Source organism: Eumetopias jubatus, unplaced genomic scaffold, assembly GCF_037043125.1.
Source record: "Eumetopias jubatus isolate StellerSeaLion01/CBP00866 unplaced genomic scaffold, mEumJub1_p1.0 scaffold_11, whole genome shotgun sequence".
Classification (NCBI taxonomy): domain Eukaryota; kingdom Metazoa; phylum Chordata; class Mammalia; order Carnivora; family Otariidae; genus Eumetopias; species Eumetopias jubatus.
In genome coordinates, this window is record NW_028274817.1 from 86,057,042 (window position 1) to 86,078,421 (window position 21,380).

At 54.3% G+C, this 21,380-nt stretch overlaps 2 protein-coding genes across 3 annotated transcripts in view; one reads left to right on the plus strand and one right to left on the minus strand.

Moving 5' to 3' along the window:
- SYN1 (synapsin I) overlaps window positions 1-21,380 on the plus strand; it is a 48,227-nt gene that overhangs the window by 24,793 nt on the left and 2,054 nt on the right. For both annotated transcript variants that reach the window (XM_028113471.2, XM_028113472.2), the window contains exons 6-12: window positions 17,091-17,153; window positions 18,127-18,269; window positions 18,370-18,444; window positions 18,553-18,655; window positions 19,950-20,096; window positions 20,586-20,673; window positions 20,762-21,347. In XM_028113471.2, the coding sequence (XP_027969272.1) occupies window positions 17,091-17,153; window positions 18,127-18,269; window positions 18,370-18,444; window positions 18,553-18,655; window positions 19,950-20,096; window positions 20,586-20,673; window positions 20,762-21,347 (1,205 nt within the window). The remainder of the gene's footprint in view (window positions 1-17,090; window positions 17,154-18,126; window positions 18,270-18,369; window positions 18,445-18,552; window positions 18,656-19,949; window positions 20,097-20,585; window positions 20,674-20,761; window positions 21,348-21,380) is intronic.
- On the minus strand, window positions 9,606-13,298 carry TIMP1 (TIMP metallopeptidase inhibitor 1). Its single transcript, XM_028113486.2, has 6 exons — window positions 13,145-13,298; window positions 12,233-12,361; window positions 11,425-11,504; window positions 11,136-11,262; window positions 10,753-10,877; window positions 9,606-9,883 (listed from the first exon to the last, which is right to left on the minus strand). The coding sequence occupies exons 1-6, from the start codon at window positions 13,275-13,277 to the stop codon at window positions 9,713-9,715; spliced, it is 765 nt and encodes a 254-aa protein (XP_027969287.2). The 5' UTR covers window positions 13,278-13,298; the 3' UTR covers window positions 9,606-9,712.

Below are 21,380 nucleotides of genomic sequence, written 5' to 3' on the forward strand. Positions count from 1 at the left end.
GACTCGATCCCAGGACTCCAGGATCATGACCTGAGCTGAAGGCAGTCGCTTAACCAACTGAGCCACCCAGGCACCCCAGGATCATGACTTAACCGACTGAGCCACCCAGGCGCCCCAAAAATATCTCTATTTAAGACAATATCCATAGTATACCTGGAAATTCCCAAGACAACCAATAACAAAGCTAATTCAAACAGTAAAGTATTCAGTAATCTAGCAGAATATAAAACCAACATATAGAAATTAGTTTTCATACATTCAAAGAACCAGATATAACATATAATAGAAGAGAAAACCCCATTTATGATAACAAAAAAGGATAAGATCCGTCAGGAGAAAGTCAACAAGGGGTAATGCAAACTTATGTGAGGAAAAGTTTAAAACACTCTTGAAAGACACAAAGGTAGACTTACACAAAAACAAAGACATTCCTTGTTCTTGAGTAGGATGAATTAGTATCATAAGGGTGTCAGTTTCCCTTCTCAAGTCTTCATTTGTAAATGCAATGTGATCCCCAAAAATATACCTATAAGCTTTTATCTGCAACTGATAAAAGTTGATAGTGAACTTCACATGAAAATGCAAACGTGGAAGAATATCCATAAAAAAAAGAAAAGCTATAATGGGGGGTGGGATTAGTCCTAAGCCTCTGCCAGCGAACATTTTATGAAGGTTTTCTAATTTAAACAGTATGATGCTGACACATGAATAGGCAGTCTGACAGACTATAGAAAGAAAAATTAAAAGTCCAGATATAGATCCATGTACATATGGAAATTTAGTGGATGGTAAAAGTGGCAAGCTTTGTTTTTGACATTTAAATTCTTCATCTGAAATGGATTTTTTCTCTTTTTTTAGCACTCTTACAGACATCTTTATTACATGTGTTCTTGAACACTTCTCTACATGCATTACAGAATGGCTGTCACATCCATTCACTTATGTAACACTGTGCTTAACATAACCAACAAGTAGCACTCTCACAAATGTCTATTACATGTGTTCTTTGGAATTGATTTTCATCTACAGTGGGAAGTAGGGGGAGACCCAGTTTCATAATTTTCCTTTTCTCCCCACCAATGTGGTCAGTATGCCACCTCTGTCATGTACTAAAATCTCATGTACTTATGGGGGCAAGTTCTGGACTCTGTTCCAGTCCATCGGTCACTTTCTTTATACCTGTACTGAGGCAGTACTAGCTTAATAACTATATTTTCTCATTAACTACTGATATCTAGTAGGGCAGTCACACCTCCTGGCTGTTCTGTAGCTGTAGAGAGGCAGAAAGAACAGGACCGAAGAGGCCGGAAAGAAGACAGAGCTAATGGGAAGCAATGGTGGCAGCTAGATGGCAGAGGCATTAGACTTCCTACAGGTCAGCTTGCCACTCACATTTCCTCTTTTGTCCCCCCACCCCACTGTGCAGCATGGAGGACCATAAGCTAGGCCTGGATTTGTGGAAGTGGTCTTCCCCCACCCTGTACTTTGAAGCTCTGGTGGGAAGGTTGCCCAGCCTCCATCATGTGGTGGGAGGCACATATGGAGACTCTCTGGCTCTGCTACCCTATCTATTCCCATCCAGGCTGCAGGCCACCAGGAATCCTCAAGGCTGCTTGGCTCAGCATGTCTAAATAGTCACCAGTCAGGGATGGGTCACATGGGAGGACTCTGTTAAGCACAATCTGACTTCTTTTCACCCCAACTTCCCTATAACATGGTGATCTGCTTACATCAACCTGATCGTGCAGACCTAGGGGTGGGGGCTGCTGCAGGACTAGGGACTTCCCCTCCCTTGCTTCCTACACTCTAGGCGATTTATGGCTCAGCAAATATTTATAGAGGGTTCACAATGGAGCAGGTGGAGTCTGACTCCAAGGCCTCTCAGGATCCAGTCCCTTCTCCAGAATTCATGGTCCCTGTGCCGTGGGGAAAGAGAGGGTGCTTGGGAGTGAGAATCAACAGAGTTGGGGATGTGGGGATTGTGTGAAAAAAGAGAGGGTGGGAGTAAATAAGGAAGTGAAGGAAGGAGCATAGGAGATGTGTCAACAGGGTGGGGAGTCTTCTTTTGAGGGACCAATTTCATGGAGATATAACAAGTCCAGGAAAGAGGACATATCACAAGTGTGCAGCTCCCTACATTTGCACAAAGTGAACATATTCCTGTTGCTTGCATCCAGATCAAGGAACACAACATGACCAGATAGATCCCCAGCACAGTTAGAAGTTGATGGTCTGGGCGCCTGGGTGGCTCAGTTGGTTAAGCGACTGCCTTCGGCTCAGGTCATGATCCTGGAGTCCCGGGATCGAGTCCCACATTGGGCTCCCTGCTCAGCAGGGAGTCTGCTTCTCCCTCTGACCCTCCCCACTCTCACGTGCTCTCTCTCTCTCAAATAAATAAATAAAGTCTTTAAAAAAAAAAAGAAGTTGATGGTCTTTGGGAGGCTTGAGGGGCCAGTTGTGGGAAGTTGGTGGGCTTGAGGAGACTGAGAAAGGTGGAGAGTCCCCGACTCACTGTGGCTGAGTAGAAGTCCCGGTCCAAGGCAGGAGGCTGTTGTATATGAGGATTCAAGAGCAGATATTGAGTGACCAGGGAAGGCAGCCAAGTTCATGGCTTCGTGTTCTTTTTTTTTTTTAAGATTTTATTTATTTATTTGAGAGAGGGAGAGAGAGAGAGGGAGAGAGAGAGAGAGAGAGCACGAGCAGGGGGAGGGGCAGAGGGAGAGGGAGAAGCAGGCTCCCAGTTGAGCAGGGAGCCCAACGCGGGGCTCGATCCCAGGGTCCTGGGATCGTGATCTGAGCTGAAGGCAGATGCTTAACCGACTGAGCCACCCAGGCGCCCCTCATGGCTTCCTGTTCTCGCCCATGCTCAGATTCAGATAAGCAGGTGTCCCTCCATGGACACTGTGCGAGGTTGGGATTTAGGTATGTGGTTTTGTGGGGGGTGGCAGGAAGGCACTTAGAAGTGGTTGGGCAGAACACCACTCCATATACTTCTCATAGCTTTTGCTCCAAGGAGAGTAGGGTGGCGGGCACTAAGGATGGGCAGAGGGGCCAGGGAAGATTGAAAGGGCATAGCTCATGGTGAGGAAACAGGGAGAAGCAAGGAGCAGGGTGGAAAGAAGGGAGCAAGGAGAGGGAGCAGGAGCAGGGAGAGGGATGGGGAACATGGAGGAAGAGCAGGGGCAGGGGATGGGGAACAGGGCGAAGGAGCGGGGGTTGGGGAGGAAGGAGCAGGGCGCAGAAAGAAGAGGGAAGAGTGGCACTGTGACCACACATACCTGAGAGGCACACTCAACGCCCGGGGCACCTTTTCCTATAGATATTCAGGAAGCCTCCCTGATAGGCTCCTCTCAGAGCCCCTTCCAAGGATACACCACTCATTTCCTGAAGTGCAAGTTCCCATCTCTCAAAAAGCCTAGAGAGGACAGATGCCATGCCTGACTCCTGGAGATCAGTAAAGTGTGACCAGATGTCCCTTGGCTAGGACCGTGATCTGCAAGTGCTCAATCCCAAAGATTCAGAACACTATGGTTTGGGGACAGAATTTGGTGTGATTGGCCTAAACTGGGGGCACAGTATCCTGGGGGGTGGGGCACTTGTAAGAAAATACCCTGGTGAGGGGAGAAGCCTGAGGATGAGGAGTCCGTGCAGGGTAGAGACTCTCCTCATGGATGTCCCCACAGCTGTTCTTGGTGGGCATATAGATAGATAGAACCACATTGCTCTTTATATTTGGGTACTCCTGTGAACCAGAGGTTCAAGATCCCTTTAGGAATCTTGAGTGTCTGTGAAACAAGGAAAGGGAGAGGTACACAGAGGCTGAAGAGCATTTATGGGATGAGGGACTGAGGTCTTAGTATCACATCAAGATTTCCCCCATCCCTAAGACTCCTGAAAAAAGTTTGCAGAGCACCTCCCCTCCAATTTCTACCACCTCAGGGGGCTTTACCTATCCTTCTGGAACCTCACTGTGAGCCCCTGTGTCGGAAGCCTCTCCGAGGTCTGCCCAGACTTATGCATGTCTGAGTTACTACAAATAGCGTGGGTTTGTGGATGGTAACATCCAAAGGCTTGCTCAAGGGTGGTCACGGACAGAGCCAGGAGCAAAGCAAGGACCAGCAGAAAGGTGGGGCTCATGGCGAGGGCCTGAGAGACATGGGTAGTGGGGAGAGTTGAAAAATGGCCTTTCTCTGGCCTAGCTCACCCCTAATCAGGAGAGGATTCAGGGAGCATCTAACACTACTGCTTTCCAGGGGCCTGGGGTCAGGGGGAGGCCCCCATTGTGAGGGGAAAGGACACTGAGTCTGGGCCTCTGGCCAATGACCCCACCTCCATCCATCAGAGCTGTAGCTCTCCACAAAGTTTCAGCAAGAGGCCCAAGCTCAGTGGTAGATAAATAGTCAACAAGAGGGAGGTGCGGTATCAGCATTCCTGCTCATGTGAACCCTCCATTTTATTCTTTCAAGAGCGCATACCTCCAGCCTTCTATGGGACTGGGGATTAGGAGTTGGGCAGTGTATCTGAGGTTCTAATGGCTTCTTTTTTTTTTTCTAACAGCTTCTTATACACACTTTCAACCTATATTCTTTATTTAAAAAAGCTCCACCTTCACTCCCACACTGAAAGACAACTTGTGCCTAATTGTTTCCTTTGGTGGGAGCTCTACAGTGTGATAAGAGTTGGTCCTCAGATTTTCACTACTATTGTATAGGAGGTGTCCAGGGCTGGATAGTGAGACAGAGGTGTCAGCCACTATGGAGAAAAAGAAAGGACTGGTCTTATTAGAGAAATCTGCCTCTTCATCTGGGGCACCTGGCTGGCTCAGTCATGCAGTCAGTGGAGTGTTGTGCGGCTCCTGATCTCGGGGTTGTGAGTTCAAGCCCCAGGTTGGGTGTAGAGATTACTTAAAAAATTTTTTAAAAATCAAAAGAAAAAGAGAAAGAAATCTACTTCTTCATCTGTCATTGATGGGGTGGGGAGAGATGTTTCAACATATATGGTAATATGGTAATACATTGGGAGCTGTTCTAGCAAGGAGGTTTTTCCAACTGGAGATATCTAAGGATGGGGAAATGTCAATGGGGGTCGATCAATAGGGGACTATATGGAAGGCTGGGGTTCAATGAATGGAAAGATTTTCAAACGGACTTATCAATGAGATGGATATCAGTGGTGGGTATTTCTGAATGGGAAGATTTGACGAGGGGGGTTATCAATGGGAGCATTTTGATGGGCATGTCTGAATGAGGAGATATGTCAGTGGGTAGAGATACAGGAATAGGGTGATTTGTCAATAAAGATTGTCAGTGGGGGATGGTGGCTGGCTGGCTCAATAGATGAAACATGCATCATTTGATCTCGGGTTTGTAAGTTCAAGCTCCAGGTTGGGTGTAGAGGCTAATTACTTTTTTAAAAAAAGATTTTATTTAGGGGCACCTGGGTGGCTCATTCGGTTAAGTGTCTGCGTTCGGCTCAGGTCATGATCCCAGGGTCTTGGAATCAAGCCCCCTTTCAGGCTCCTTGCTCCGTAGAGAGCCTGCTTTTCCCTCTCCCTCTGCTGCTCCCCCTGCTTGTGCTCTCTCTGTCAAAAATAAATAAATAAAATCTTTTTTAAATATTTATAAAATATAAATTTTTTATTTTTTATATTTATAAAAATTTTTATATTTCTAAAAATTATTTTTAAATTATTTAAAATTTATAAAAATTATTAATTTTTATATTTATAAAAATTATAAATTTTTTATATTTATAAAATATTTTATAATAAAATAAATAAAATATTTTTGAGAGAGAGAGAAAGAGAGAGCGTGGGCAGGAGCGGAAGGGGAGGGGCAGAGGGAGAAGCAGACTCCCCGCTGAGCAAGGAGCCTGATGTGGGACTTGATCCCAGGACCCTGGGATCATGACCTGAGCCTAAGGCACTTAACTGACTGAGCCACCCAGGCGTCCCAAAATAAAATCTTTTAAAAAAGATTGTCAATGGGAATTATGTCATAAATAGGGAATATCTAATTTATAAATAGATTTGTCACCTGGGTGGTCAGTAGGGGATATGCAAGCGGTGGGTAATTATGAAGAGAGATATTTGTCACTGGGATCCATCAATGGGTGATGGATTGCTGCCAGGTATTTGTAAACGGGGAGATTTGTCAATGGGGGTCATCAATGGGGATATGTCAATGAGATATTTATAAATAAGGCTCAACAGAGGTATTTGTTATGGGGGATTTGTGAAAGAGGGGATTTGTACAGTGATGAGAGGGAACTTTTCCAAGGAGAGATTTACCAAAGACTTAGAAATTTGTCACCTGCAGTCTTGGCAACAGAAGAGATTTGTAAGTGTGGTGATTCGTCATGCACAGTGAGGACTTCATAGTGGGGAACATTATCACTGGGGGGAGGGGTTCCCATAGAAGTCTTTGAAAATGTTGATGTTTTTCAGTTGGGGAGACTTGCACACTGGGAAAAAATATACAAGTTTCAGGATAATAAGAACATCACAAATGAGCATACTAAATATTTGTAACGTCTCTGGGGGTAGCTTATCAGGATCACAAATTAAACCAAGGTTTTCAGAGTGCATTAAATTATTACTACTGATATCATACATTATTTCCTTACTCTAAATAATCGTTACTGATACGAATTATCGCTACTAAAGTTACACATTAAATTATATTTCTCATACTGCTACTAGTCATAGTAACCAATACTTGTAAGTGCTATGTTTCCATGCACTGTTCCAGGCATTAGACATGTATGACCTCATTTATTGCTCACGTTGTCCCTGCGAGTTAGGCATTCTTTTTATCCCTATTTTACAGATGTGGAAACTGAGGCACAAAGAGGTAATGTGATTTCCTCAAGGACACAGAGCTAGTACATGGAAAGGGCAGGACTTGAATGCAAATGACGTTCTCCAGCGTTCATGTTCTTAACCGTTACACGTCGCCTGTCTAGAAATTAAGCCACTGTTAGTAATATTACCCGTGAATTTCTTATTTATGAGCGTTTCGTGTTCTGGCCTGAAAAAATACCCAAGGGACGAACACACCCATTAATCATCCTCCAACCCTAGCACGGACCTCAGAAGGATTCTAGGTAGGGACTGTGAGGCCCAGTTTTAGGGAGAAGTATTGAGACTCAGGTGAGGGAAGGGCCGGCCACTAAGCCACCCATTGAGCTGAACTCCCCTCCCCCCCCCCCCCCCCCCCCGGTGCTGCACACTTCACAGGGCTCTCCCCCCGCATGTGCTTCCTCTCAGCCGGATCACGCAGAGATTCACACCCAGACACATGGAATGCTGGGGCGGGGGAGGGGGGGGCGGTACTCACTTCACTCACTTGAGTAGATTTTCTAGAAGAGCGATGGGGAGAATGTAGTGACCCCAGGATGACAGAAATCCTGCCTGGACCTCCTGCCGGGGTCTGTGGGAGGCGGCCTTGTATGCTGTTCTGGCCTCCATGGGGCCTGGTGGTCAGCCCTGGCCTTGAAGCACTGATGTCTCGAACCAGGGCACCACCTGCTGGTGGGCAGGTCGGCAGGAGCGCGGCCCGCACACTGGGCTCCATCCTTTTCCACTGCCTCGGTCTACCTCCACTTCCTCCTAGGAATTAAAATAGCTGAGGGCTCAGAGAATGGGCCCCGCGGTCAGGCAACAACAGCGTAAGAATGCAGGGAGCTGCTACTAGGGTTTGGTGACCTGTTAGGAGCAGCTGAGCCAAGAGCAACAAGGCCACCAGGGCCCTTATGGTCATACCCATGAGCGAAGGTGGCCATTTTCCCCTTTTAGTGGACGGGGTTTAGATCCTGCCAAGGCATAACCAAGGTCTAGATGTTGACATAGAAATTGTCGCTGCAGGGGCGCCTGGGTGGCTCAGTCGTTCAGCGGCTGCCTGCGGCTCAGGTCATGTTCCCAGGGTCCTGGGATCGAGCCCCGCGTCGGGCTCCCTGCTCAGTGGGAGGCCCTCTCCCTCTCTACCTGCAGCTCCCCCTGCTTCTGCGTGTGTTCTCTCTCTCTCTGTGTAAATAGATAAATAAAATCTTAAAAAAAAAAAAAGAAATTGTCGCTGCAGATTCAGGTCAAGGGGACGCTCAAGTGTTCTGTGGAATGTGTGCACCAGTCTGAGGTTCTGGTTCCCAGGGGTTCACTTGAGTCAGGATCTTTGGGGTGTAAGGGACAGAAGCCAGGGACTGGGAAGGGCCCAGCTGGGGAACAAGAAGGCCTGAGGAAGGGAGTGTTTGGAGGATCTGTCACTCAGGTATTTTTTTTTTAAGATTTTATTTATTTATTTATTTGACAGAGAGAGAGAGACAGTGAGAGAGGGAACACAAGCAGGGGGAGTGGGAGAGGGAGAAGCAGGCTTCCCGCCGAGCAGGGAGCCCGATGCGGGGCTCGATCCCAGGACCCTGGGATCATGACCTGAGCCGAAGGCAGACGCTTAACGACTGAGCCACTCAGGTGCCCCTGTCACTCAGGTTTTATGGGGTAAGATGAACCAGAAAGGTGGGGCTTGGGTCTAGAGGCCCCAGTTTGGGTAAGTGAACAGCTGAATAGGAGGTACATGGGCGGTGTAGGCTGACATACCTGGCTGGTCCTGATTTTGAACCCTACCTACACTTCACTGCTGTATTGCCTTCAGTGTTAGTCAAAGGAGTGAGGGGAGGGCCACCTGGGTGGCTTGGTCGGTTAAGCGTCTGCCCTCCGCTCAGGTCATGATTGGGACGGAGCCCCGCGTTGGTCTCCCTGCTCAGAGGGGAGTCTGCTTTTCCCTCTCCCTCTGCTTCTCCTCCCTGCTCTTGCTCTCTCTCTCTCTCTCTCAAATAAATAAGTAAAGCTTAAAAAAAAAAAAAAAGAGTGAGGGGAGGAGAGGTAGGGGAAGGGGGAGAAGGGCAGAGCTTGGGGATTTCCAGATCACACCTTCCCTTCACCCCTCCTATTCCCCAAATGGCCAGTTCCGAGGAATCTCCCACAGGCCATGGGTGGGGAGCCGGGGCTACCCCTTCTTTCAGAGGCCCTGGCTGGGTTATGTGGTGGGAGGGGAGGGGGGCGCCCTGAGCACCCCCCTCCCCCGAGCTTTCCCTTTTCACTCAAGTCAGACTCGCGGTACAAAAGCTAAGGGTGGGGATGGTAACACCCACAGATGCGGATAGAGCAGGACATGCTCCTGGATGACAGCAGGACAGTGCCCAGGGGAAGAGGGCTGTTTGCCGATCTCGATAAGACATTTATTTGTCAACGAGCTTGTCAGCTGGAGGGATTTGTGAATGGAGGGATTTGCCAGTAGTGGGATCATTTTCTAGAGAGGGCTATGCAAATAGGAATCATCAATTAGTCTGGTAAAAGGTTTTAAAGTATCGGGCAGAGAGATTAGCTGATACGTTGTGGTGGATAATGCAGGTTAAATGGCCCTCGCTGATGTGGCGGATCACCAATGCTAATGCCGACGTGGAGAATGATTACCAATGCCTGAAATTATAGGTGAAATACAAAAAAGCCAACATTTTGCATCCCTCACCCCCCTCGGCCTCGGTCCCCGGGTGTGCCCACCAGGTCAACAGCGACATGGGTTTGTTCCCGGACATGACACAGGGACACTGCCTGCTGGATGGTAGTTCTTTTATTTCATTGTCTCGTGGGATAAAGAAAGACAGGAGCGGGAAGTGGGGTGAACACTGTGCAGGCTTCAGCTTCCGCCGGGGGTAGGATTTAGGCCATCCGGGGCCGCAGGGACTGCCAGGTGCACAGCCCCGGCTCTCTGGGCAGGCAGGCTAGATGGCGGCTCTGGAAACCCTTGTCTGAGCCTGTGAGGAACTGGTCCGTCCACAAGCAATGAGTGTCACTCTGCAGTTTGCAGGGGATGGATGAGCAGGCAAACACCTACGGGAGGGGAGAGAGGCACGTCTCTGAGGGCTTCTCCCCCTGCCCCTACCTCCCCTACACAGTGGAACCTTCCCCTCCTCAGTTTTCAACATGGAGCTGCTGGGGAGACCTGGTGTTGCCCCATCTGGGGAGGGACTCAAGAGCAGCCCCTCCCACTGGAGGAACAGTCACTGGGCTTGGCAAGGTGACCGCAATCCAGCAAACTGTGATCGGTTACCTGGAATGCTGGTTGGGGAACAGTCATGGGGGGGTGGGGGGGCCAGGCAGGCTTCCAGGGGAACTATCCGGAAAGATAGGGAACAAGTAGCAGTAGCGGGGAACAGCTGGTGGGGCGGGGGGCGGGGCGGGGGACGGACTTGGGCATAGGAAAGAGCCATGGGGCTCAGACACAGCCCCTGGGATCAGAGGACATTCAGGGCCATCAGGAGACAGCCTTGAACTAGTCAGAAGGTGTGAGGCAGGCAGAGCAAGAATCGGATGAGCTGGGTTGGGGGAGCAGCACTTTGGGTTCTTGGAGAACATTCTACGGAAGCAAGACACAGTCCCTAGGCGGGGCGGGGTTGGGGGGGGCGGTCAGGAATAGACAGAGGGACTAGAAAATAGTCACAAGGGGGATTTAGAGGGAAAAGAAGCAGCCTGACAGTCCAGGGAACGGCGGAATCAGACACAGAGCTAAGAACAACCAGAATTTCCAGGGAACAGTGTCAGCTTCGGGGGAACAGCAAGAGAGATCAGGGACAGCCCTAGGGTTCGGGGAGCAGCCCTACGTACAGGCAATGGCCAGAGGGAGCAAGAAACAAGCCACGGTTTGGGGAAGAGCCCGAGGACCGCTCCCCAGGCGGCGGGGAGCCCCCCCCCGCACTCACTGTGCACTCCTCACACCCGGCAGCATAGGTCTTGGTGAAGCCCCGGCGCTGGGCGCTACTCAGACTGTTCCAGGGAGCCACGAAACTGCAGGCGTTGATCTGCAAGTGTCCGTTCCGCAGGTTTCCTGGGGCGGGGGTGGGAGGGGGGGCAACAGGCAGCAGCTGATGGGCTGGGCCGGCGTGGCGGGGGGCAGGGCGGCGCCTGATTGGCGTCCCGGGCGCACAGACCCCCACTCTGGGCAAAGCTCCCGGCTTTCCCCTTTCCCGATGGGCTGAAATCAGGGCGGTCCCCCATTTCAACGGGGACCAGCCCCTCGGAGCCTCGCCCGCTCCCGGCTGCCGGGCAGCGGTCGGAGGGACGGGGCGAGGGGGCGGGGCCTCACCGGCAACGAGAAACTCCTCGCTGCGGTTCTGGGACCTGTGCACGTATCCGCAGACGCTCTCCAGGGCGGGGGTGTCGACGAACCGGATGTCAGAGGCATTCCCCAAGGCGTTGAACCCTTTGAACATCTGTCGACGGATGAGGGCAAGAGTCTCGTTTACTGACACAGCCCTCCCACTCCACGCTCTTCCCTGAAGTCCTCTTTAGCATCCTGACATCACAGCTAACTTCCTCGACTTTGACGGGAAGGCAGATGTTAGGCAGTGCTGGGGAAAGGGCAGGAGGGATACCTTGGTCATCTTGATCTCGTAACGCCGGTTTAAGTCAGTCTGGTTGACTTCTGCGGTCCCCACGAACTTGGCCCTGATGACTGCAGGAGGGAGGGGTGGGGGGAAAGACGAGTCAAATGGACTGCACGAGCCAAAAAAATAAAATAATCACCGTACTCACACCGGCGAATCACATATTTCAATAGGGAGCGCCGGAATGCCAGCCGGCTAGCTAAGGGATGGACACACTGGGTAATTGAATAATCTGTACGCTGAGTGACTACTCTTTGTCAGGAGCTGCTTTAAGCCTTTCTCATATACTCATCGTGTGTTCCTTCGCTCAACCAATATTTCAGAGCCCGCTGTGTGCCAGGCACTGTTCTGGGTGTTAGGAACACAACAGTGAACAAAAAACACAGAAGCCCGCCCCCCTGTGGAGCTCACATTCTAGCCAGAAGACTCAATAGAAGCAAAATAAGTAAATGTATGGCTGGTATTCGGTGGGATGAGGAATTTTAGGGCTGGGGATCAGGAGTACTAGGGGATTTCGAACAGGGTGTTCGAGGAAGACCGGCCCGACATCCGAGGCCGCCCCCCATGTGAATACCTGCGGGGAAGGGTGTACCAGGCAGAGGAAGCCGCCGGTACAAAGGCCCTGAGGTGGGACTGGGCCTGGAGTAATCGGGGAAGACTGAGCATGCCAGTGCAGCTAAAAGAGTCAGGGCAGGGCTGAGTGGGACTGTCCTAGAGGTAGGCGCCGCTGTGAACCCCGCGGGACTGAGGGGAAACCAAAGCACAGGGTGCAGGGGGTAGAGTGGGGTACACTCACCCATCTGGGAGCTGCAGAAGGCTGTCTGTGGGTGGGGTGGGGCACAGGTACAGGCCCTGCTGGGGGCTGTCAGCCACAGCAACAACAGGATGCAGGAGGCCAGGGGCGCAAAGGGTGCCATGGTGGGTGCTGCGGGGCGGGGAGGAGGGGTCAGTGGTCCTCTGCGGACGTGGGCAGCGCCCCCCCCCACCGCCGCCGCCAGCTTGGAAGGGGATTAAGCCACTGCACTCTGGGCTTGAGGGGTTGGGGAGTATGGAGATTTTAAAGGGGGGGGTGGGGATTTGGAAGCCCAGAGGAGCTGAGAGGGCTGGGGGTTGGGAGAGTCTGGGAGTTGAGCAATTTCAGGGACTGGGTGAGTGGGGGGCCATGAGACTGTGGTGTTTGAAGAATAAGGGGGCAGAGGGGTTGCGGGATTTAGGGGCGTTGGAAAGTTGGAAGGTCGAGAAGCTGGGGGTGAAGAATTTGGGGTCTGGGGAGCTGGAGGGGTTTGGGGTTTCGGGGTTGTGCATATTGAGATGGGGAGTGGAGAGACGCTGAGGAATTGGGAGGAGCTTGGGGGTTCAGGGAGTTTGGGGACTTAAGGGGGCGGGGTGCCTGAGGGATTTGGGAGCAGAGGAAGTTGTGGAGTTGGGGATTTAGGAGTCTGGAGGGTTGGGGGGCAGAATTTAGGGGAGTTGGCGGCCTGGAAGGCAGCTGTGATATTAGGGGCTCCTGGGTTCAGAGGAGTCGGGCATAGATGTCGGGGTTCCAAGGAGTTTGGAGTGTGGGAATCGGGGGAGCCGGTCCAGCACCCTCCCGCCCTCCTCTCCAGGGTCCTGGAACCCGCCGGCCAGGCTGAGCAGCCAAGGGGTCTGGCAGGAAGGCTCCAGCCCGGCTCCAGGCCCCGCGGGGCCACCCGGGGCCCCAGCCTACCTGCGGTGTATCTCTCGGGGCGCTGGGTCTGCGGCGATGGCGGCAGGGCCTGAGCAGCGGGGGATAAATGTCCACGCGAGGGGCGGGGTGGCAGTGGTGCGGAACCGCAGGCCTCCAGGCTTCCTGGATGCATTACTCATCCGCCCACCCTCGGTGGAGGCCAAGGGGCGGGCCGAGGGCTGCCGAAAAGGAGATGCACCCTCCTCCTCTCCCTCCTTCTGGGCCTCGCCCTGGCCGCCCACCCCCATCTCCACATCAGTCACCAGTCCTTCCAGGCAGCCTCTGTGGAGGGCTTCGAGGCAGGACTACCCCCCCCCCCCCCGCAGGGCAGTTCCCTAAAGTCTCCAAACTTTCTCCAAAGTCTATCCAAAACACCCGCAGCCCCCACCCCCACCCCAGCTCCCCATGGCTGAAGCCCGGATGAGTTCGTCCCTTTAATAAACATTGCTCGTGCACCTAGTGTGTGCCAAGCACACGCAGGAATCCCTCTCCTGGGAGATCTGACAGTCTGGCGAAGGGTGAGCGAGGCAGGGAGGAAACAAACTGAGTAGAAGCAGTGAAGAGAGACAAGGCAGAGAGCCTGGATCTTAACCCCTCTCAAAAACACAGGCAGGGACTCCTGGCTGGCTCAGTCCGTGGAGCTGCCTCTTGATCTCGGGGTGGTGAGTTCCAGCCCCATGGTGGGTGTAGAGATTACTTAGAATAAAATCTTTAAGAAAACACACACACACACACAGGCAAACCGTCAGCATCTATATAGCACCAACTGCGTACCAGGCACTCAGCATAACTTTCTTACTTAAAGCACACAGTTAAACCTCTGAGATGGGTACCGGTATTAGGCCCATTCTACAAACGAGGAAATAGGAGCATAGAGGGATTGAAGAACTTTCCCAGGATCACAGGGCATGGCTGGGATTAGAACGCAGGCTAACTGGTGCCAGGATCTTACCCCAGGCATGGCAGAGCCCTGGCAAGTGGGGAATGTGCCAGTGAATTAGTGAGCACTGGGGTGGGGGGGGCAGTTCACTGGCGGGGAAAGAGGGCAGTGAGTCAGTAGAAAACAGATCTCCTCCCATCCTGCCCTGCCCCTTCCCCACCAAGCCTCCCACTCCTCTGGGGGGAGGGCGGTGGTGAGGCAATCCCTGCCCACCAGCTTCCAGATGCTGCCTGAATCTTCGCTGGGGTCCTGAGAAAGGGCTCTAAGGGCTCATTAACATCCTTTGTTAGTCAGGGAGGGCCGACCAATAATAATAGTGATGGGAGCGACGCTCTAGCAGCCGCTTACTGAGCACTTACTGCCGTGCCCTATATTCTTTGTGTAAATTCTCCCATTCGGGCTTCATTACCCCTCACTCCCGAAGCTTGCTGAACTCAGGGAGGTAAGCTCGGTGAACACCACCAGCAGCAGCTATTATGGGTATCAAATCCTGCTCTAAGATCTTTGTGAGGGCTTTCATCTCTCAGCCAAGCCCAACAGCCTCCTTGTTAATTAACGTTGGCTGCCTGTCCCCCCCCCCCCGCCCCGTACTGATAACGGTGCCGCACACTTTTTGAGGATGGAGACTTCCTGTGTGCCAGATACTCGCTAAGCACCTTCCCTGAAATAACTAACCTGTCCTCCCAACTTCCCTGGTAGCGAGAGACTTGGCGTATCTCCTTATGCAGATGAGGGAACTGCGACACACACCAAGGGGTCAAGAGCCACCAACCCAGGAGTGAGAATGAAGAAATGACCCTGTTGGCCGGGGGGGGGGGGGGGGGGGGGGGGGAGTAAACCAGGTATTTGGGGAAGCCGGTTGTGAAAGCGGGGAGGGAGAGTGAATGAGGCAGGGGCTGAGTAAGTCCACGCTGGGCCGGAGGGAGCCTCGCAGGAAGGGAAAGCCCCTCACGGACCCTGCTTCTGAGGCCAGCAGAGTCCGCAGCCTGAGTCAGCACCGAGTTGGGCGGACGGTCTACACGTGAGGGGTTCTGTGCATCTAGCTTTTAGTGCAGGCTTTGAAACCGGCGGGGCATCGAGGAGGGGTATCCAGGTGTGTGACCACCTGGGGAGCCGGACGGGTGGGGAGCATGCCAAGTGCTTGGGCCTCGTGGTGCCCTTTGTATAGATCAGGAAACTGAGGCCCAGAGAAGGTTAAGCGACCTGCCTGGGGTTCCACGTGGCCTGAGGAACAGGAGAGGCCAAGAGTCAAACCTAGGGCTCTCCAGGGGATCCTAGAGTGCGAAGCTCCCTGCCTGCACACGTGCGCGGGCACAATCCCCCACATACACACGGGGCTGTGTTCAGGCTCAGGTCCAGTGGAAACAAGGAATGTTTATGAAAAGAGGGCCTAGAAACCTGGCGGGGGCGGGGGGAGTTCATGTGCAGCGCACAGCTCTCCCGTGTCTCTGCGTCTGAGAATCGTGCGTGCGCCTGTAGGCGGCATGTGCCCCTCTGCGTGGTGCACGTGTGTACCTGGGGGGTCGGGGTAGCCCTGTGCGTTCTGTGTTGCTTCTGGGAGTTGCATGTCTGCCTCTGCAAAGCGGGTGGAGGTTGCACGTATAATTGTGGATGTGGTCTTCACCTCCGAGCTGCGAGTGCGCCCGAGCCTTGCGTCAAGCGCCCGCCTCTGCACTGTCGCCCTGGAATGCTAACTAGAGGATCCCCCGGAACCCCTGTCCCAACGCCGTGCCTCGCAGGGCCCCGTCGTGACGCCAGTCATTTGGGAAATGAGGAAGGTGGGGGGTGCAGGGAGAGAGGGTGAGGCCTGAAGGTCAGTCGGTCACCCTGAGCCTGCGGGCTTCCTGTGCCTGTCGGGAACTGGGAGCCGCCGCCGCCCCAGCAGCCCCTCCGGGAATGCCGTCTCTCTCGGCCCCGTGGGGCCGCCGGCTGCACTCTCCCCCAGCCGGGGTTGCGGGGCACTCGGGGTACCCCCACACCCGAATGTGTGTGTGTGTGTGTGCGCGCGCGCGCGCGTGTGTCCCTAGATGTACTTTTTGTGTGTCCAGGGGCGTGCTGGTTATGTGAATACCTAGAAGGGTGGGTACCTCTATATGTGGCGTGGGTCCTGTTCATCGTGCGGATGCCTGGGAGTGTTGCCTGTGTGTCTGTGAGTGTTGAGTATGTGTCCAGTTCTGTCTGTCGTGGGTGCCTCTGCGTCCTGTGGCCATGCCTCTGAGGGTCGTCTCTGTATTGCATGGGTAATCCTCCAGGTGGTGTGTGTCCCTCTGTCGTGTGGGTGTGGGTGTGGGCGAGAGGAAGGTGCGTGTGTGCGTGCGCGCGCGTGCGCTGCTGGGCAGTGAGACTGGCCAGGAGCCCCGGCCCCGGCCCACACCGCGAGCACCTGGCCGGCTGACCGGCTGTGTGGGTCTCTGCCTCCGGAGAGCAAGGCGTGCTCTGAGCCTGCGTTGGTCCTGGGTCTTTCCACCGTGTGGGTCTCGACACGCGTGGGAATGTCTGGGTCTGGTTGTGTAGGTCTGAGTTCCGAGGGTTTGTGTGCGGGTCTGCAGGTTGTGTCCGAACCATGCTCACACAGGAGGCCTGGCTGAGGGGTCCGGTTACTGTGTGTTCACCACCACACCCCCACACACACACATGCACACACTCACTTCTCGATCATCCATTCACTGTCAAAACAAACTTTCCCTTTTCCGGAAAAGTCCCCCACCCCTATCCCATGCCTCTGCCCGGGAAAGCAGAGGCGGGATGTCTGGCACTTGGGGGTAGTGGAGGGAGGGACAGGCAGGCAGGGCTCTGAGTTCGATTTCGGGCTCAGAGACGCTGTGTGACCCCACCCCCACCCCCCACCCCCAGCCTGGCGCTGCTATCTCTCTCTGACTCGCCTCTTCTGGGAAATAGCTCCTACTGTGGCTCCCACTGAATGGGCTTCTCTCAGCACCACCCCCACCCCTGGCCATCAGCCCTCCCGCCCTGACCGTGCTCTGCCTTCCCTCCCCCCCCCACCAGCTCAGCAGCACGACGTACCCTGTGGTGGTGAAGATGGGGCATGCGCACTCCGGGATGGGCAAGGTGAGTCCCCAGACGGGGTGTGCGTGTGCGCGTGTGAATGGTGCACGCTCCTAGCATCGTGTGTACGTGTGTCCGTGTATATTGCACATTCAACGCACACCAGTCGTTCTGTAGGATTGTGTGTCCTGGGGTGTCTTCATCGGTGTGTAGTTTCCCTCACATTCTCAGATTCTGTTGGCCCACTTTTCTGTCAGACGTGCAAGCTGTTTTGTGTGTCCTGTTCTTTTGTTCGTGTATCCGGCACCGTGTCTGTGTATATGCATGCCTCTGTGTTGAACACACAGTATGCGATCTTTCATGTTCAAGGGTCTTGGGGTCCTGTATGCTTTCCGTCCCCGAGTCTGGCTCTGGGTACATAGGAAGCCGACTTGGAAGGTGTGTCTGTGCTTCTGTCTGCTTTCTTTTCTTTTTTTTTTAATATATATTTTTTTAAGATTTTATTTGTTTATTCATGAGAGACGGGGAGGGGGAGAGAGAGAGAGAGAGAGAGAGAGAGAGAGAAGCAGAGGGAGAAACAGGCTCCCAAGGAGCAGGGAGCCCGATGCGGGACTCGATCCCAGGACCCCGGGATCGTGACCTGAGCCGAAGGCAGACGCTTAACCATCCGAGCCACCCAGGCGCCCTTCTGTCTGCCTTTTATACCGTGTGTACCACTGACTTTGCACGGACTATATGTACTCACCATTTTCCCACAGCTTTACCGAGATAAAAGTCACCTCCCATACCACTTACCCACTTCAAAGTGGACAACTCAGCCGTTTTCAGTGTGTTCCAAGTTGCATCTCCCCACCTGTGTGTCCTTGTGTCCGTGTGAAGGCCAGGGGACCCCCAATCCTGCATGCTTGAGTGCCACACAAGTGTTATGTCCTCGGCTCCCCTGGGCCATCGGTGCGCACGCCCCCAGCCCGAGGCGCCCCCCTCCACCCCCGCGGCCCACGGCTGCCCTGTCCTCAGCAGGCCCCGCTCCCCACAGGTCAAGGTGGACAACCAGCACGACTTCCAGGACATCGCGAGTGTCGTGGCACTGACCAAGACGTACGCCACCGCCGAGCCCTTCATCGATGCCAAATATGACGTGCGTGTCCAGAAGATTGGGCAGAACTACAAAGCCTACATGTGAGTGCAGAGACCAGGGCCGGGGTCGGGGGCCCCTGCCCCACGCAGCCCAGGCTCCCCTGAGCTTCGGTCCTCTCTCCTCTCGGCACCCCCCCCCCAGGAGGACGTCAGTGTCGGGAAACTGGAAGACCAACACCGGCTCTGCGATGCTCGAGCAGATTGCCATGTCTGACAGGTGGGGGTGGCCCGGGGCCCGGCCGGAGCGGAGGTGGGGGGGCCGGGGAGCGTGGCGCGCCCCAAGGCAAGTGCTGACAGGCTGCCTACCCACCCCCCATCTTGGCAGGTACAAGCTGTGGGTGGATACCTGCTCAGAGATTTTTGGGGGACTGGACATCTGCGCGGTGGAAGCGCTGCACGGCAAGGATGGAAGGGATCACATCATTGAGGTGGGAGCGCCCGGAAAGTGGTGGGGGTACGGAGGGAGGCACATGGCAGTGACACGCCGTGAACTGTACCGTTCCCCATGGCCCAGAAGGTGGCTACTAAAGCACTCTGTAAACTGGAAGGTACCTTACAAAGTATGAAGTGCCGTGTGAACAGCAAAGTGCTTTATAAAACTATTTTTTAATAAAAAGGAGCTCGGGGGGCGCCTGGGTGGCTCAGTCAGTTAAGCGTCTGCCTTCGGCTCGGGTCATGATCCCGGGGTCCTGGGATCGAGCCCCGCGGGGGGCTCCCTGCTCAGCGGGGAGTCTGCTTCTCCCTCTGCCTGCCGCTCCCGCTGCTTGTGCTCTCTCAACGCTCTCTCAAATAAATAAAATCTTTCAAAAAAATAAAAAATAAAATTAAAAAAAGGAGCTCGGTAAACCGGGAGGTCCCTGTTATCGAAGCAAAACGCTTTCAACATTCTAAGGTTCTTTGCAGACAGCGGTACCCCTGGGAAACTGCAAAGCCATTTATAAACTCTAAAGTGCCTTGAAAATGCAGAGTGCTTGGTAAACGGTAGCACTTTATACACGGTAAGGCATTTTGTAAACAGTGGTGCCCTAGCAAAGCACTTTCCAAAGTCTAAACCCACCATATACCCCCCGTAGTCCCTTGAAGAACAAGAGCTTTGTAAACTGTGAAGTACTATATAAGCCACAAAGTTCTTCGTGAACGACAGAGCACCTAGCACACTATAAAGCAAGGATTGGTGAACGTTTTCTGTCAAGGGCCAGACAGTGCACGTTTTGGGCTTTGTGGGCTATAGTCTCTGTTGCAGCTATTCTGCAAAAGCAGCCAAAGACAGTATGTTAAAAAGAAAAAAAAGAAAAAAAGCCGGGCTGTGTCACATCCCCTAAAACTGTATGGACATAGAAATCTAAACTTCATATGTTTTCACATGGCATGAAATCTTCTTTTGGTTTTTTTCCCAACAATTCAGAAGTGCAAAACCCACCCCTTAGCTCAGGGGCCATCCCCAAACAGGGGTTGGGTGGGCGGGATTTGGTCCCACGGGCCCTGATTCTTGGAACTGCGCTCTGAGCTGTAGCCCCCCCCCCCCCCCCGCCCACACACACCCAGCTGTAAGGTACCTGTAACCGACAAGCCTTCCTCACACTGCAAAACTGGTGATTGGCAAACTAAATCTGTTTCCTTGGCAGCAGCCCTGCCGTTCCCCAACTTAAGGCGCTTTGTCACTGTCACCCTCCCAGGCACCTTCCCGCCTCTCTCCTCACTGCGCCCCTTTTCCTCCCCCAGGTGGTGGGCTCCTCCATGCCGCTCATCGGGGACCACCAAGATGAAGACAAGCAGCTCATCGTGGAGCTTGTGGTCAACAAGATGGCCCAGGCCCTGCCCAGGCAGCGGCAGCGGGAGGCCTCCCCCGGCCGGGGCTCCCACAGCCAGGTCAGGCCCCTGGTGCTGGGTGACGGCCAAGTTGGCCTGAGGCGGCTGGTGGCGGGCCAGCCAGCCCGGGGTCATGCCACCGCAGAGCTAAGAAGTGGCCGGCCGAGGGCGCTGGCATGACGCGTGGGAGGTGGCAGTTAGCAGTCATTTTTTTTAAAACTTGATCAAACAGTCGCTGTCCTGATTTCCCTGATTTCCCTGAGTGCCCAGCCCCTGGGAACTAGCCGCCCCCACCCCCGCGCGCACACACACCACACACACACACACCACACACCACACACCACACACCACACACACACACACACACACACACACACACACACACACACACACACACACACACACACACACGCGGCCTGACACCCCCTCAGCTCAGCCACAGCCATGGCAACACCCAGCACAAGGACAGCCCGTGTCGTTTTGATTGGCTGACGCTCAGGCTGGCCCGTGACTATTTTTAACCTCTCCTGCTCCACTCCTCTGCCGCAGACTCCGTCCCCAGGGGCCCTGCCCTTGGGCCGCCAGACCTCCCAGCAGCCCTCGGGGCCTCCGGCTCAGCAACGACCCCCACCCCAGGGTAAGTGAGGGGCCGGCTTCCTGGGCCCCTAACTGGACTGGCAGACCCCCCCCCCACCTCTCACATGTGCACTTTTTCTGTCCCTCAGGTGGCCCTCCACAGCCGGGCCCAGGCCCCCAACGCCAGGGACCCCCGTTGCAGCAGCGCCCGCCCCCGCAGGGCCAGCAGCACCTTTCGGGCCTTGGACCCCCAGCTGGCAGTCCCCTGCCCCAGCGCCTACCAAGTCCCACATCAGCGCCCCAGCAGCCTGTGTCCCAGGCCCCACCGCTGGCCCAGGGTCAAGGCCGCCAATCCCGGCCGGTGGCAGGAGGACCTGGGGCACCTCCAACAGCCCGCCCACCCGCCTCCCCATCTCCCCAGCGCCAGGCGGGCCCCCCACAGGCTACCCGGCAGACATCCGTCTCCGGTCAGGCTCCGCCAAAGCCCTCGGGGGCCCCACCGGGCGGTCAGCAGCGCCAGGGCCCACCCCAGAAACCCCCGGGCCCTGCCGGCCCCACACGCCAGGCCAGCCAGGCGGGTCCCATGCCCCGCACTGGGCCACCCACCACGCAGCAGCCGCGGCCCAGTGGCCCGGGCCCTGCTGGACGACCCGCCAAGCCTCAGCTGGCCCAGAAACCCAGCCAGGATGTGCCGCCACCCGCCACTGCCGGGGGACCCCCGCACCCCCAGCTCAAGTAAGAGGACCCCACGGCAGCCCTTGCCTTGCT

Coding starts and splice junctions, on each gene's coding strand:
- TIMP1 (XM_028113486.2), bottom strand. CDS start 13,277: ATGCATCCAGGAAGCCTGGAGGCCTGCGGTTCCGCACCACTGCCACCC. Junction 12,362..13,144: donor CCCCGAGAGATACACCGCAG/GTAGGCTGGGGC, acceptor CCCGCCCCGCAG/CACCCACCATGGCACCCTTT. Junction 11,263..11,424: donor ACGAGATCAAGATGACCAAG/GTATCCCTCCTG, acceptor ATCCGTCGACAG/ATGTTCAAAGGGTTCAACGC.